Source organism: Hevea brasiliensis, chromosome 7 (assembly GCF_030052815.1).
Source record: "Hevea brasiliensis isolate MT/VB/25A 57/8 chromosome 7, ASM3005281v1, whole genome shotgun sequence".
Taxonomy (NCBI): Eukaryota; Viridiplantae; Streptophyta; class Magnoliopsida; order Malpighiales; family Euphorbiaceae; genus Hevea; species Hevea brasiliensis.
Window position 1 is genome coordinate 97,643,337 of NC_079499.1, and position 18,222 is coordinate 97,661,558.

Genomic DNA, 18,222 nt, shown 5'->3' on the forward strand with positions numbered 1-18,222 from the left:
ATTTCAAAAAAAAATTAGAGATAATGAAAAAAAATAATTACAAGAAAATTATTTTGAAATATTTAAATTTTATTTTTGTTTTGATAAGTGTAGAAAAAATAAATCGAGTCTAATTAATCCAAAAACTAGCTTTTATCGAAGTCTTATATACAGTACAAATGCTTTGTCTCAAATCAATATGATACAATACACTTTTTTTACGGTCAAATATGAATATTTGAAACGTGAAGTTTACAGCTAAATACATATAGCCAAACATTGAAACAGAATAAATATGTTCTGATAGTATGTAGATAAGATGATCTGATAGTATGTAGATAAGATGAACCGAATCTAATTCTACTTTAAAAATTAATTAAGAGAGAGATTTTGCCAAGTCTTAAAATTTTTAATTAATATGGTAGCTCATTAAAAAAAAATTGACTAAATTAATGTTTACAAAATTTTGATAATATTGAATTTTAATAAAATAAAAAAATAAAAAAAAAAGAAATTATGGGGATCTTCCATGGCCATTATCTTCTTGATCTCCATTTTTAAAGAGCTAAGAAAGCAGTCAATCACGGGAAGGTAGAGGGCGAGACAGATAAATGCAGCTTTAATCTCTGTATTCACAATTTACCAAACCTCACTATTATGATTTTTTTTTTTAATTAATTTTGTCAATAAAATTAATTATTTTTTCAATTTCAAATCAGTAAATACGTTTGACATTAAGAAAGAAAATTGTAGGATCTTAATTAATGCGTTATGATTAGATCTAAGCACGTGTATTGGATGTGCTTTTCCACTTCCCCACCGAATTTAATGATTTGTATGTAGAAAAATAATATTTTTTTTAAAAAAAATATTTTTTTAAAATATAATTTAATTTTTAATAAAAAAATATTTTTTATTAATTTATTTTTTAAATATTTAAAATATTAAAAAATATGAAAAATATTTTTTTAATATTTTTATAAAAGAAATGGAGTTTAAGTATATGATATGTATACACAAACACTTATACAAGCCTTGTTTTATTGATTAAAAAAAAAGGTGGTTTTTTTACAGGATAGGATATGTATATTTGGAAATAGAAAGACACGCAATAAATAAATAGATTGAGTTGGGGGCGGGGAAGTGGGGGGTAGGGGTTGTGTTGAGCAATAAATGAAGTAAAAATGAAATTACATGTATGAATCTAGGACTCACATGTGGGATACCCCACACATAATTAATGTGGATTTCAATCTTTATTTAGTATTAATGTCTTGAATTCCTATTGAAAAAATATATATTTTAAAAATATTATAGATGTTGAGAGGTTCAGCCACCACATGGTCAAGGCTATTTATGCATTCGGGATTAAGAAGTAAAAAAGAAAAAAATTTGACAAGAAACAAAAGAAGAAAAAATTCTGAAATAAAATCAAGTCAGCCCTAAAGATGAAAAGTGGATTTAGATCGGGTTTGAATACTTTTGATTGTATTAGATGTGAAAAATCTCATCAAAAATCATACAAATTCAGAACCTTTTAGTGTTATAGATGTGGACAAGAGAGGTTCAGCCACCACATGGTCAAGGCTATTTATGCATTTGGGACTAAGAAGTAAAAAGGAAAAAAATTTGGCAAGCAACGAAAGAAGAAAAAATTCTGGAATAAAATCAAGTCAGCCCTAAAGATGAAAAGCGGATTTAGATCGGGTTCGAATACTTTTGATTGTATTAGATGTGAAAAATCTCATCAAAAATCATACAAATTCAGAACCTTTTAGTGTTATAGATGTGGACAAGAGGAACACATATTGCGGGAATGTAAATCGAGTAATGCTCTTTTCTCTTATAGAAAAGTAATGCTTTTTTCTCTCATAGAAAAGTAAACACTCCTTCTAACATGGAGAATGAATATCATATAATTGTAAAAGATGATCAAGTAAATCTAATAATTTTTCTTAAAATAATATTTTTATAAATGGCATATTAATTAGCCTGCCTCATTATTTTGCACAATGTGCTTTTCTCATGATTTTGCTCAATGTGCTTTTATTGCACACACCAAATTTTTCCATCCAAAAATCTTATTATTAATTTTTTTTTTAATTGGTATATACATTTTGTAGGTTCTCTCAACCCATTATCAAAGATTATAATGTCCTCATGAAAATTTGAGGAAATTAATTAAATTGACCAAACAAGTAATATTGATAGAGATAAGTTTTGCAAGGAGAGGTAGACATGATGGACAGTAAAAGAAGAGGGGCATGTGGGACCTACACCCATGCATTATGCATTTACAAAACAAAGGAGAAATTGGCAATTTGGACACTATGCATTTTCTATTATTTCCTTTTTAATCCTTTTTTTTTAATAAGAAAAATAGTATTGTTTATCGGTTTTCTACTATCAGCCTTTTATGTAGGGATTATGTAGGGATGATAACGAATCGGAAATAGAAGTGGGTGTCATCGAATTGATAATTACATATTTATTGAATTTAAAATAATAAGAAGAAGAAGAAGTTGAAGTTAAATATTTTTTAGTATCCAATTTAACTGGATCTTCAGCCTTTATATATTAAATATTTGTTATCTGAATTTATTTATACAAATAATTAATTAAAAATATTGCATATTATTATTGTCGACACTATATTTTGGCCGATCCCCGAAATTAATAAACTTTGAAATCGATCTCCAACATCAAGTCTCCATGTCGTTCAATTCATTACCAATCTCTCAAACCAATTATCAAGTCTCGTTGCCAGTCAATCACATTTCTAATCTCTCGTCAAACTAAATCAAACCAACATTAGGTCTTCGTGTCATCCAGTCTTATTTCCGATCTCTCTTTTATAAATATTGTGGATAATCGTTTATTAAAGTTAAGGTTTCAATCCGGCTTAATGGTGCTTCCGATCTTAAGTGTTCAAATCAGGTTTTCAATTTTAATAATCTTAAGTTTCATTCAGTGTTTATTCTCAGCTTAGGCCGATCTCATGCTTACAATGTTTTTCCGACCTCTCATATATAGATTAATAATCGCTTTCAAATTTGATGTTCTAACATGTTCAAACAATCAAGCGCTTGCACAACTTAGATACTTTCCGATCTCATCAAACAAAAGAGAATTTCATTTCATTTCAAAGAAAAAAATACAAGTCATTCGGCTGGAGGATCACCCCTAGCCTGTTCTACATTTCGCTCACCCTCTCTATCTCCCTCAGCTTCCTCCTTGCTCTCCTCTTTGTCTTGGGGAGCCAGGTCCACCATCCAAGAAAAGTCCTCCTCAGGATAACACCTCTTGAGCTCGGCCAAAAGGTCCCCGTGGGCGTTCACGTAAGCACGGGCCTCCCTCGTCACTGCCTCTTTTTCTTTCACTCTAAGTTCTTCAGTGAGGCGAGCGACATCAGCAGCTCGAAGCGCCCGAGCTTCTTCAAGATCATGAGCCTGCTAGACCAATTTATCCTAATAGAATTTCATCCGCTCCTCAATTTCAGCTATACAGTCCTGGGCGGATGAAAGTTGGGCTCGGGCAAAAGCTGCATCCTGGCCCGCCTTCAGGATCTTCTGCCTCAAATGATGAGCCTTTTCCCTGATAATATGCTGGTTCACCAAGCTCTCCACACTCAAGCTCATTGTCTGGGCCAGGAGATCATCGATGTTGCCCTGGGTCAGCCTGTGCCGATCCTCCTGGAGGCATATGGAAGCTCCTAGAACCTTTGCCAAACCCGGATTCTCCCGTACAGATCGGTTCTTCTCCAAGGAATGAATGAGGACCTAAGAGCCACGGGAAAGGGGCCTCATAGTAGGTTGGGAAGGACCACCTTCCACACTCGAAGGAGCAGGTGGAGGCGGTGGTTCTTCTTGTCGAGGAGGAGACCAGACTACTTCTATTTCAGGGATCGGCGATCCCGAGGGTTGGGACGAGCCTCCCAGAACCTCTCCTGAATCATGCCTTGGCGTCTGTGAGGCATCGGCGTGCTTCATCTCCCGTACTTTCTTGGAGACCTACCTCTTACACTTTCTACTCTCTTTGGAAGCCTCGATGCCCGCCATACCTGCATAAAGAAAAGTCAGTGAGTTCGCTAAGGCTCAGAGATCAGAGATGTAGAAAGTACCGGGGCCGAGGTCAGAGAGCTGAAGCCCGCGTTCTTCGCCGGTAACCAGCTGCATTATCTAATAGTGCAGTTCGGCCATCACTGCATCTAAGCAGGAGAACTTCTGAGTGGCCGCTTGATCCTTTAGCTCCATTACCATAGCGCCCTCATCCCTACTCAGGGCGACATGCTTCGGAAGTGGTGAGACCAGATATTGCCAGCTTCAGGGGAAACCTTCGAAACCATTCGAAATCTTGCTCCTCAACATGAAGAAGCAATTTTTCCAATTCTTTAGTGAGGAGGGTAGATCGATAAAGAGCCCACAGTGCGATTTTGCTTGAAAGAACCAGTACTCATCGTCCTTTCGATGAGTGAGCCTACGCAGCTCAGCAAACACCTTCGCTGTAGGATCGAGTCCCTTAGCTCGGCAGAGGCCCCCTGAAGGCCACCAGGATTCGCCACGAGTTCGGATGTACTTGGGCCACCGAGATATGGTGAAATTTCAAGACGTCCTTGAAGAAGTCGTCAAGGGGAAGCCGAAGCCCGGCTTTTAATTGCTCTTCGTACACCATGATCGCATCATTTTCCTCGAAAAAGTGATCGGCTCCGAGATCGCCATGGCATCTGATAAGCTCGAAGGAGTCGGTTCGAAGGTTGTATTCTTGACTAATGGATTGCAGATCGATTTCCTGGAGGACTGATGGCAACTCGTCCACCGGGAGATTCTCTCTACCCGAGGAAGATGTCTGCCTTGATTGAGTTGCTCGACCACGAACTAAAGCGGAAGTTGTAGGAGGCTCAGATGGCCCGCCTAGTCCGACCACCTCAACTTCATCCGATGACCAAGAGACATGGATGGAAGGGGGGCTCGCCGCTCTCTGACCTTCGGCGCTGCTCATTTTCAAACCAAAACAAAAGAAATTAACTAAGGGAGGGATTAAAGTCCTTACCGGAATGTAATTGGTGCCGGAAAGACTTGAAGAAATGAGAGAAGGTCGAAGTTGTAAATAGAAAGCCGAAAATGACATAGAGGAGCAAATGAGAGAGCCTCCCCCTATTTATACCCGTTTGAGCATTCAATACTCACAGAGCCCTAGGCGGTGCATCGGTAGGTGTAATTTGCCCACTTTTTCTGACGCGTCGCGGGAAGGTTCCAAAAACAAAATAAATAAAATAAGAGGAGATCGGATGGCCAAGATCGTCAGATTAAGGCAGATGTTCAGAGCTAAGGGTGATTCAGTTAGGAACCAGATCGGATAAACACATTAGATATCGAAAAATAACCAATGTAATAATTAAATGATAACTATCAAAATAAAACTCCATTTCATTTTCAAAAGGTTAGATTACATCATTTGGGCGATCTCAAGAGATCGGATTACATCATTAAGAACCTCTAAAGGTTAGATTACATCATTTGGGCGATCTATAAAGATCGGCACTACATTCTACCTAGTAAGGACCTATGTCAAAGCCTAGTCTCGTGGCTGAATCAAAAAATGTGTCTGATCAGAAAGCCAGCCATAGGCATTGGATAGATGTGCAGCTTAGATAGGGTGACTATGACTCTCATGATGATGGGAGGGGTCATCGTCGATGTTATCAATCAGAACTGAGCTGCAGTCGGGATGCCCGATGTGGTGAGGAGCCAAATGAACTTCAAGAGACAGTCACTGATATTAAGAGGGAAATTAGCAGTCTTCTCATCCGAAATCAGTTCACCAATTATATTGGTAGATCGACTCGAGATCGGTGCGAACGATGTTTTCGATCTTGAGCGGTAAATTAGTCTGGTTCTCTCACTGTCATCAGATGTGGTTATCATGATTTTTCGATCACCTGGGTCGTAAATTTTCAGTCGGGGAGTAAAGAGAATAGTAAAAAAAAGATCAAAAGCAGTCACCATGGCCATAATGTTATCGAAAAAACTAGAACAGAAGAAGAGAGAAATGGAAAGAGGAAGGAATGAAATGTGGGAGAAATTCCCCATTGAGGCATATATATAGGGGGGGTCTGAGCATTTATTACTAGCGAAAATCGAAGCAGATGAATCGATAATCGAAAGATCAAATGCTTTAACTGAAGCAGCTCGAATAGAGAGGAAGGTTCTGGAATGGGCGAGATCGGGAGAAGGGCCCGGTACTAAAGATCGAAAAAAGGTCATAATAGAAAGATCGAAAGGAATGGGAGATCGAAAAGCCAGGAGAGGATAAGACAACTTTCAATAACTGTTGTCATAATCAGAGCCGAAGTAGTTAAAGCGTTGCAGACGAGATCAAATCTTCACCGCACTCATCATTTGCAGAATCGCCCACATTGCTGACAAGTGCCAGGACATGTCATGACAGTCCTGTACATCTCAATCTCCACCGTTGATATTACTTGTAAGGACAAGCCCGGAGCCCTTGGATCAAAGAGAAGACGATAAGACCGGCGCCTTTTATTCTCGGCCCTCGAATTTCCCTTGATAAGAAGATTTTGAACCGTTGGATCAGAAAAGAGAAAAGACAAATATTCTGAATAGGATCTCAGCCGTCCATTTTGATTTTCTTCAATTCTCAGGCATCAGATCATGTCCTTTAAAATCCAAACCTTCCATCTCCCTCAGAGGAAATCCTGACCCTTCATTGGAAGCACCCGTTCCCTATAAATACCTGCATGCAATACTGTTGAAGGAGACGGAGAACCAAAAAAAGGGTGGTGATTATAGTGGAAAGGCTCTGAAAATTGATTCAGTCTTGCTACTCTGCTATTTTTAAGTTTTCAAAATAGAAAAACTTCAGAAACCAGTTTTCTACTAGTATTTCCATTGAATGAGTGTTGGACACTGAAACTCTTCATTCTCAGTTTGTTCATTACTCTGTGATACCATCTCTCAGTTTCAGTTTCGTCTTCATCGTCTCTATATCCACCTTTATTTTCCAAGCTCAATCTCATTACAACCCGGTTACTGTCACTTCGGCTCGACTGCATTCTAACTTGGTATCCTTTATTTCAAGACAAGCATTAGTCCCCAGACCATTAGCACGCAGCTCTACAGTATTTGTGACTCCATAGTTAGTTCAATAGATTCAATCCCCTAAAGGTGAGTGTCTAGACCATTGCTTTATCAAGTGCTCATTTTTTATTTTCTTTGTTTTCATGCTCGTAATTTTCATCAAGTTTATGTTATGTTAAAAAGCCCCACGTAGGTGGTTATTCTCTTGAGTTTACCTTTTGTTCATCAGTTCATGTTATTTATTTGTTCTTAGCCTTTATTACCTTCAAATGTAGGTGTTCTGGTTACGGGTAACGTATAGGTAGTTTGATAAAATGTTGGTAGCTGTATCTTAACACGAGAGTTTCTTTAAAATAATAAAAGTTTGGATAATAAATCGGAGGAAAGGTTATGAAGTCAAACCACTAAACAAGCTCAGGAGATAACCTGGTATAGTGGAGGATCGAGGTGAGATCGGATCCTAGACTAGTAAACGAAAGAGATCGAACATTGTTTGTCAAAAGGTACTGGTAAGGCGATCACAAAGGAGATCAGTAAAAATTCAGTCTGGTATCCCCTCCCTAGTTGTAAGGTATCAATAGGTTAAGAGAAGCCTTGTTCGGGTTCTAAGCGTCTTCGAATGCCAAAACCCTTAGTCTAAGGTTCTTACGATACACGATCGTAATTAAATTTTAAGAGGTCGGGGGAGAGTTCTTACCTGATCCTCATTCAAATAAAAACAGGAGATCGGAGGAGAGTTCTTATTCAAGATCTTTCATTAAAACTCTAAAATTGCATATTTAAAGAGATCAGAGGAGAGTTCTTATCCGATTCTCAATCAAAAATTTTAATAAATACTTAAAGAGATCGGAGGAGAGTTCTTATCCAATTCTCAATCAAAAATTTTAATAAATACTTAAAGAGATCGGAGGAGAGTTTTTATCTGATTCTCAATCAAAATTTTAATAAATATGCGGAGATCGGAGGAGAGTTCTTATTCGAGATTCCTCACTCAAACTTTAAACAGATTACCCCTAGAGATCGGGAGAGGTTTTTACCCGGATTCTCTCAAACCCAAACTAAAATAGCACAATACGCAAAGTAACCCTCTAAACAAAAAAACCGCTACGCAACACCAACTCACTAAGGGTCGTCTCATGTACTTATGTATCTGGGTAACCCGAAAAAGTGAAAAATCAAATGCTCCCTTTTATCTAAGGGATTAATATCATCATTCTAACCCCCTAACTTTCGATTTTAATTTGTAAAGTGCATAATGTTAAATCTGTTTACCCTCATAGAGGGACGAGGCGGGGTGCCTAATACCTTTCCCGCCTGTATATGGGCCCCGAACCTAGAATCTCTGTTTTCGAAGTGATTTCTTTTAATTTATCTTTTTTTATGTACAAATGGTTTCCTTTAATTTCCCTTAAAATTAAAGTGGCGACTCCTCACTCTTTCTCACTTCGGTGAGTGTTCGTCCAGGAGACCGCAAAATATCATACGACAATTATAATATTTATAAATTTTTATATATTATATTTTAAATAAATAAAATTTAAATATTTTATAAAATTATTAAAATATACATTATTAACAAAAAAATGTTTTATTTAGATTATTAATTAAAATACATAATGTTAGACATAATTGGACAATATTTATATAATAATAAGCGGGTTTAGAGTAAATTTAAATAATTTAATATAAATTTTATTAAATTTAAAATGAATTTAAATATTAAAATATTAAATAAATTTAAATTTAAATAAAATAATTTTCACAAATACATTATCATTTCTACTTTTATTTATCATTAATTAAGCCATAATTATATATAAGTGGTTAAAAATAAATAAATATAAGTGGTTGGTGGGTAAGACAAATAAATGCAGTGGAAAAGGGACTACCTTTGTAGATATTTTGCAATGGTTTTCTATCACAAAGAGAGGTTGATTTTGCTCAGACAGAGCCAAGACTTTAATATCAAAACTGCTTTTAAAAAAAATTATTTTATATATTCTTAAAAAACAATTTAAAAAATTTATTACTACTTTCACATTTTAATAACTAAAATTTATAAAATTTAATTTTAAATACTTTTTTAACTAAAATAATTTTCTTAATCACATGCCTATGGTCTCTATTTCTCTCTCTGTTTAATAAGTATTTTCTCTTTCAAAAAGTTATTTGTCATTTCTGTAGTCTTTTTTCCATCTCCACCTGCAATGAGTATCTTTGATTTCAAGATTTTCTGCTGATTTAGGAAAAATGGCAACATCAGATATCAAGTTCAAACATAATATCAGAAAGATAGATATATGTGCTTTAATTTTTGTTGTTTTTTCTCCTAGCAATTACATCATTGATTACCATTTTTGTGCATTTGCTATTAGTTTTTGTCCTTTCTATTTGGTGTCAAGGGTTTACATAGAATTCCAATTTCTCATTCTCTATCAATAATTGAACAATAATTTCTTATTCCTAGGGCTTTGAGCCACCATGACTCTAACTTTCAATCAGGGGTTGAAATATTCAATTTAAATTGAAAATCAAAATCAAATTAACTTAATTTAAAAATTCAATTTAATTTATTGAATGATTTAATTTTATTTTATTTTTTATAAATAAAATAAAAACCGAATCATTATTATTATTTTTTTTTACAAATAGCATATATGCCACCCCTTGAAGCCCCTCTCGATACTCTTATCAATCGGCCATCGAAGAAATTGATGCTAAACCTTATCATCCGTTTGCTTCTCTATCATTTTTTTTTTAATTAAGAATATTTAAGAGTAGTACGAATCAAGGTTATGATATTTTATTTTTTGAAGTTTGTGTATAGCTAGGTTAGGTGGGATTAGGCTTTTGTCACGTTAATTTGCCTAGGTAGCCTGCCCTTAAATTTTGTCACACATTTTATTATCGTCTCTTTAATTTATTAATAAAAAAATTTTAAATTTTAATTTTATTTCATAAAAATTTTTCTAATTTATTATAGTAAAATTTTAAATTAAAAAATAAAATTATCTTTTTATTTCATTCCTTTTCATATATAAAAAATAATAATAATTTTAATTATCATTTAGGCTTATTATAAAAATATGAATACTATCACAATGATCTTCTTCTTGAAAAGGATAAGAATTTACCCTTTATCGAAAAATATTAAAATTATAGATATCATATATAGTTTAAAGGGATTTTTTAATCTAAAAACTTAATATTTTAAATTAAATAAATTTTTTATAAAATAAAATTAAAATAAAAAATTTTTAATAGTAAATTAAAATTAAAAAATAAAAATAAAATATAAAATAAAATTTAGTAACAAACTATAAAAATTACCCTACTTTGCCTCTTGTTTGAGCTATGCCAATAATTTCCACATGACTAAACCCTAATTTTAATGCTAAACCTAACCCTGACTGGTCCCTCAATAGATACCATTAATGAGGGAAAACAATTAAGAAACCAAAAGAGACAATAATATTTAATAAATTATTTTAAAAATTTTAAAGAAAAATAAGTAAACTTTCAAGATAAATGTTTAAGTTTTTATAAGTTGTTTTTGTTGTGATCATATATATTATATATGAATATTAGTTGTTTGAATGAAACCCATAAGTTTCTGTGAAATAAATATGTAAAAAATTGGCATATCATTAATTGATAGAGTGTGTGATATTTGATGGCTCTTGCCATTGACAACAACTTAAATGGAGACTACACATTATTCTAAATCAATCAAAACAAATTAAAGGAGATATGATTTGAAAACTTATACAACAATTGATTGATAAAAACCAAAAAGAAAAGTTTAAAAATATATTATAGAAGAAATAGTAATTGTTTAATCATTTTGCAATAATTAATTTAATATAGTGTGTGTTCATTTTCCCAATTATTTGATAAAGAAATAAATAAAAATATATTAAACATTTATCCAAATAATTTTTTTTTCTCTGCTAATTAATAGGAAGCAACATATCAAATCACTTCCAACAAAAGTCCTATGTGGTATACCAAGTCAAGTGGTCAATTTTGATTTAAATCAATTGAGTTACCAATCATAAATAGAACAAATGTCTATGCTTTGTTGCAATAATTTAAGGTTAATTATACAATATACTAAAGCCATGATTAACGTTGAGTTTTAGAGTCTGAAATTATTTTTTTGAATAAAAATATTATTTTAGATACTGTTGAGAAAAATAGTTTGAAAAAAGTTGTTTTGTTGTTTTAGTGTTCTTATAATAAAGACTGATTAAATTTAATTTTTAATTATTTTTTAATACTATCTAACTAATATACTTAAAAAAGTGATTTTTTCAACAGCAATTTCAACGATAATACTAAACAGGTCCTAAGACCATTTTCTCAAATAGACTCGACCAAGTATCGATTCAGCTCATGAAGCGGATCTATATTGGCTCGGGTTAATGATTATGGCCTTGTATCGGCTCTAAATTAAATAAGCCCGGTTATGGGCCTTTTCATGAGTCAAAATTAAAATCGACCTAAAATTGACTCGATTTAAAATTTTACTTTCTTAAATTTATATTGAGTTTATATTTAGATTTTTTTATTTTGTTACATTAGAAACTAATTAAATAAGGTCTATAAATTTATTACAGTTTAATTACGCTTAAAATTGAACTGAAATCAAATTGAAAATTTTCTTAATTATTTCAAATCGAAACCGTTTTGAATCAAAATTTTGCTGAACTGGGACGGGCCAAACCAGCGATTCGAATCCGTGAGCAGGTGTAGGGTCAAACAGTGGTAAAAGATAAAATAATTGAGGAAGAAATTGGGTGGGAAACATAATCGTAGTCCAATCACAATGAAGATCTTCATCCCCAAAATAAACAGAGTTGATGTTGGAAGCATCCACCAATCCATGAATCAAGCCCACAAAAATTAAAATTATATTTGGGTTAAAAATACTAAAATAACACCTGAATATCCACCTCCAACGTATGATTATTATACAGATGGGACATCCAACGTCAGTGAAAAAATTACCCATTCATCGGTCATATCAAATAATTACATATCCTATATCCTACACCTACCCTTTGCAATGCCAACGCCACTTGCTACACTCCCCGCTATCAAACACGATGTGCCCTTTTTGTCTTGTTATGCCGCCCCTCGTATCTCAATCAATTTAAGTGTCTCAACTGAGATTTTTAGGGATCGAAGCGAATTAAAAAATTATATTAGATTGATAAAAATTATATTAAATTATATTTATTTTAATTTAATTTTAATTTTTTACTAAAAATTAAATAAAAATATATTAAAATTAAATTAAAATAATACTAAATTAAAATTATACCAAATCAAAAATTAAATTAATTCATATATTTTTTTTAAATATATTATGTACTTTAATATAATAATATATATATATTAATATTTAATTACATTTGTATCTAATAATTAAATATTATATAATTAATAAATAATTAAAATATAAATTATATGATACATTTATATTATTATATTATATAATATATTTAATCATAAATTATATATATATTTTATAGTTAAAAATTATATAATTTAAATGTAGCTAAAAAATGTATTACATGATATATTATGTAATAGTAATTCAATTCAAAATTTAAATGTTAATTTAATTATAATTTTTTGAAAAAATAATTATATAAAATTATTTTGAGAATCAAGAACTGAATCAAAATAATACCAAATCAAACTAAAGTTAAAAAATTGAAAATTATATCAAGCCAAAATTGAAACAATAAATAATTGAATTAAAATCATATCAAAATTTCGATACGATTCCGATTCTTAGATAAACCCTAAATTAAATCGAAATCGAACACCCCCTAATCTCTGCAAGCCTTCAACCTTGGTTTTTAGGTTAGGTTTTGATCAACTCCTATTATAGAAAGAAGGTTTCGTTTAGTTCAAACTCTAAGGCCTAGTTGCTTTCACACATGTATACATGATGTGAAATGTGAAATCCCGAGATACGTCTAGTATTCGTAGCTAACGCCAGAAGATCATAATGACAAAATGATTTTGCCTTGCATAGACCAATATGCATGGCAATGAGCTGGGTGTTTTCGGTATTTTTGATTAAGTGGATTCCAACTTCAACAACCTAAAAGACAATCTTACTAACTCTGCACCAACTCATATTCTACATGGCATGTGAGTCACGTGCTGGGCATATGCCAAAACCTCACAATTAGGGTCCTTTTGCTTTCCATAGCAGGTCACCTAAATGGAACCCACCTGCAAGCACCATGGTCTCCTTTGGATATTGGACGTCCAAGTTAGGAGTAGCGGCTGGCGGGTAGAAGCTAGAATTAATAGAGTTTTGAATGACATGTAATAAAAGAAAGGATACTTTGCTTGTTTTAAAGGGAACTGGCCAGCACTCATTTCACTCATGCACAGAAGTTCAGTTTTAATTTCAGAAATGGGTCCTGAACCTGCCAGAAGGCAAGGAGCTTTCACTCTGTTGCAGCGGCAGCAGCAGCAGCAGCAGCTAGGGAACAGAGAAAGCCCTACCAATCTTGGTAATTGAAAGGTCATTTGTATCCCCTCTTCTTTCACAAGTGTATTTACAAACCACAACTACATCTTTTTTTTAACTATACCTAACCAATTTATCACTTTCAATCTTTTTTTTTTCCCTCTCATAATTCATAGAACACCCGTTAAAGAACAGTGACCCTTCTCTTCTCTTCCCTTTATCTTTTACACTGAGCTACAATTTGTCAAATTACACTTGTTAACAGAGAGTCAAGTGGGCAGTAGTACATGATGAAGACAAGTTTAATTATAAGAAAATACCCCTTCCTTTCTCCCACCACCCTTTTTCCTCCTACTGTACACAAAAAACTTGCAAACCTTAATACCAAGTTAGAGCAAACCTTCCCAAGAGATTGATAAAGGAAAAAAAAAAAAAAAAAACCCACAAGATAAAACTAACACAATTCATGGAATTTAAAGAACAAACAATACCCCTCCCTCTCAAGAACACTTTAAATGCTAAGAAGATCAGGCGGTGGTGATTGAGGTGTTGGTGGCTGTTGATGGTCTTTTGGGTCTTTAGTTGTTGCATTTGGTGAGTCTAGAGTAGTAGCTGATTGCGGTGAGGAGTCTGTAATTGTTGAGTCTCCTTGTTTTGAGCTTGGTGGCTTAGGAAGCTCTGTTAGAATCTGCACAACTTCTCGCATTGTTGGGCGTTCAATGGCCTGTTCTTCCACACACAGCATTGCAACATAGAATACATGCATCACCTCATGGAGTGGAACTGATGGGAGTCTTGGGTCAAGGACCTTCAGAACTCCTTCCTTGTTCGAGTCTGTCATTTTTCGAACCCATTGAACTATATCCACACCATCTCCAAATTCCCCTACTGGTTTTCTGCCAGTAACAAGTTCTAAGAGAACTACACCAAAGCTGTATACATCACTCTTCTCATCAACCTTGAGCGTGTAGGCATATTCTGCAACAAGATAATTGGGTTGATTAATCAAAACCCATATATGAAATTTGAAGCTAACGCATAATTTGGGTCATATCAAACAAGCTACACATCAACTTCTTGAATTTTTTTGAGTGATTGTGAAGGGTCAAAATGGAAAATAAAACAGGTCTAACAGTGAAAAATAAAAAATCATTTGATTTGTGTACTTTCAAAGCTGACTACTACTTGATTATGAATGTGAAACTTGAGAGACTGACGAAAGTTAAAACCAACTACTTCCAAAGACTGATTAAGATTTAATTGCACATGTCATGTTTATAGAATCCCAGAGGTTGAAATAGGCCAGAGTACAGTAAAAACTTTGATATACATAAATGCAAGATCTGGACACAATGATCAATGAGTCAAAATTTCATCTAGGAAAAATTCAAGATGTGATGAGACAATAAAAGTCTTGGAAAAGAAAAAAATGAAATGAGTACATCTGAGACAAACACAAAAATAAGTACGAACATAAATGAAATGAATCGCAAGAAGCAATCATACCTGGAGCTATATATCCATAAGAACCAGCAATTGCAGACATGCACTCCGAGGTGCCTGAGTCTTGCAAGAATTTAGCAAGGCCAAAGTCAGCGACATGAGCTTCGAAGTTGGAGTCAAGAAGGATGTTATTTGATTTCACATCGCGATGAACAATCAACGGTGAGCAATCATGATGAAGATAGCAAAGGCCCTTTGCAGCTTCAACAGCTATTTTATACCTTGTATCCCAGTGCAAATGGCCTCCTTTCTTGCCATGAAGAACCTCACCTAAGCTCCCATTAGGCATGTACTCATAGACCAGAAGATTAGTCTCATGGTTAGAACAGAACCCCAACAATCTAACAATGTGTCTGTGCCTAATCCTTCCTAAAGTCTGTATCTCAGCATTGAATCCATGATCATGAGAAGATCCACGGCTCATAGCCGGTAGCCTTTTAACAGCAACTTGATCACCATTAGGCATAGCACCCTTGTAAACAATCCCTGCACCTCCCTTACCAATGATATTATCCTCTTTCAAGCAATCAAGAACATCATCAACAGTGAAGTCCAAGCGCTGGAACGCAGTCAATTTCCAAGCGCGAGACTCACTAGCCTTCTTCAATGACCTTGCTTTAATTATTGCCGCAACTGCAAACGCAATTGAGCAAACAAGCAAGCCAATAACAAGCAAGAGCTTCAGAGAAGCAGAGAGCGGCCCTTTAACATGTGCTTGGTGGGTTCCATTTGCATCCCCATCTTTGCAAGGACCCAAATATGGACCACAAAGATCAGGATTACCCAAAAACGAAGTGTAATTAAAATAACTAAACTGACCAGTACCAGGAACCAAACCAGTAAGATTGTTGTAAGAAAAATCAACAGAGGTTAAGCTCTGCATAGTGGCTATTGATGAAGGAATGCTACCAACAAAATGATTTCTCGACAGATTGAGGTAGTTCAGTATCCTCATCCCTGTGATCTCAGTCGGAATCGCACCCGAAAGCTCGTTTCGACTGAGATCAACAAATGTTAGTAGCTTGCATTGGCTAATCTCAGGCGCAATGGGTCCCGAAAACTTGTTAGAACTAAAATCCATCTTTGAAAGTTGTTGTAATTTTCCAATATCAGAAGGGATTGGACCAGAGAACTTGTTCCCGTCAAGAAGTAGCTTTTGAACCCCTGAGAACTTGCCAATACTTGGAGGCAACGAACCGGAGAGCCGATTGTTTGAGAGACTAATCTGGCCAAGGTTGAGCGCTATTTTATCACTCACTGGAAACTCTCCGGTGAGAAGATTATCTTGCAGCTCAACTTGGGTCAACTCTGGTAACCCAAAAAGCCCTTTAGGAATCGAACCATTGAGAAAATTCTCCCCCATCCGTAACCGACTTAAAGACTTGCATTGCCCGAGCGATTCCGGAATCGGCCCAAACAAGAAGTTGCTGAGTGTAATTAAGGTCTGTAACCGATTACCGGAACACAAATTAGGAGGAAGATTTCCAGTAAGTTTGTTTGAAGAGAGATCTACAAGCACAAGATTCCCATTTTTACCCAACCCCAGCGGAATACTTCCGGTGAAGTTATTCTCCCACAACTGCAAAACCTCCAACTGCGGCAAATCGCCGATGAACTCCGGAATCGCTCCGTGGAGCTTGTTTCGGAAAAGATTCAACAGCGTCAAGTTCTTGAGCTCGGCGAACGAACTTGGAATCTCCCCAGTAAGCATATTGTTAGACAAATCCATGGATTTCAAGCTCTTCAAAGTTCCAAGCTCCTCCGTTAACGACCCAGAAAACCCATTCACTTGTAGGAACAGAGTATCCAGCTTCTGCAACTTCCCTATCTCCTTCGGCATCTCGCCCGATAACATGCAATTTGCAGCATCAAACCGGACTAACTCAGACAAGTTCCCGATCTCGGGCGGTAAACCGCCTTCGTAGCTATTATAGTATCCAATGTAGAGCTGCTGTAACTTGGATAAGTTACCAATTTCAGGCGGAATGCTACCGACCAATTCATTACCAGAGATTGCTAGATATTCCAGAAACTCCCATTTTCCATACTCAGGTGGGATTTTCCCAGAGAAGAAGTTTCCACCAAGATGCAAGTGACGGAGATTGGGCATGTCGGTGACTGGCAAGGGCAAGTCACCAGTCATATTGTTGTTATACAAGTCGAGGACTTGCAGATTTTTTAGCTGAGCGAGTTGAGGAGGGAAGGAGCCATTGAAAACATTGTTAGAAAGGTTAAGGGAGAGGAGGCCAGAAATGGCGGAGAGCTGGGGTGGGATGGGGCCAGAGAGCTGGTTGGCGGCGAGGGTGAGGTTTTGAAGGTAGCGAAGGTGGGCGATGTCTGGGGACAGAGTACCAGAGAGGTTAAGACTGGAGAGGTCAAGGGAAGTGACATGACGACCAGTGAAGTCACAAGTAACACCATGCCAAGAGCAGAGAGAGTTGGAGGAGTTCCAGGAGGCAAGTGCAGATTGGGGGTCATCAATGGCGGATTTGACAGAGAGAAGGGCCTGGTATTCAGACATGACACGGGCAAAAGAAGCACATATTTGGAGGTGAAGGATGAGGAAGAGAAGAAGGAGAAGCCTCATTTTGCTAGGTTTCTTGAAAAAATTCAAGGGGTTTCTGGGTATTGAAGAAAGGAGGAGGAGGAGGATAAGGAGCAAGAAAGGAGTGAGAGAGAGAAGCGTGGGAGAAGAGTAGGGAGAGGGTTTAGATTTAAATATTTGTTTTGTAGTGAATAAAAATTGCCAAAAAGGTTCATTTATTTTGGTTTTGGATTCTTATTGTTCGTTAAATGGGGGAAAGATTCCAGAATTCACACCCTCTCCAGTCTTTTTTTTTTTTTTAAAGGAAAATTCACCTTTTTTCTTTTTTTTTAATTGAAATTAGTGGATAAATTTACCACCACAATTAGTCAATATTTTTTTAATGGACACTATTAGTCAATATTTATTTGAACTTTTTGACATAATTAATATGAGATTGTTTTTTTTTTAATTTCACAATATTCAAATATGAGAATATTAAATTAAAAAAAAAAATTTTGTCACAATTTCGCTCATAATTTAATAATTTAATATTTATATTAACCAAAACGATTAATTATTTCAGTTTTTCTTAATATATTTTTATTATATTACTTTTAAAC

The 18,222-nt window shown here is 34.9% G+C and overlaps 1 protein-coding gene across 1 annotated transcript; it reads right to left on the reverse strand.

Annotated features, from left to right (window-relative positions):
• Window positions 1-13,860: 13,860 nt before the first annotated feature.
• On the reverse strand, window positions 13,861-17,804 carry LOC110660456 (leucine-rich repeat receptor-like serine/threonine-protein kinase BAM1). The gene is made up of 2 exons (XM_021818778.2): window positions 15,079-17,804; window positions 13,861-14,550 (listed from the first exon to the last, which is right to left on the reverse strand). The coding sequence occupies exons 1-2, from the start codon at window positions 17,660-17,662 to the stop codon at window positions 14,084-14,086; spliced, it is 3,051 nt and encodes a 1,016-aa protein (XP_021674470.2). The 5' UTR covers window positions 17,663-17,804; the 3' UTR covers window positions 13,861-14,083.
• Window positions 17,805-18,222: the final 418 nt, after the last annotated feature.

Bases quoted from the DNA above. Each gene is read 5' to 3' on its own strand.
- LOC110660456 (XM_021818778.2), bottom strand. From the start codon at position 17,662: ATGAGGCTTCTCCTTCTTCTCTTCCTCATCCTTCACCTCCAAATATGT. The intron at 14,551-15,078 runs GTATGATTGCTT...ATCTTGTTGCAG, and splicing joins TTATGGATATATAGCTCCAG to AATATGCCTACACGCTCAAG.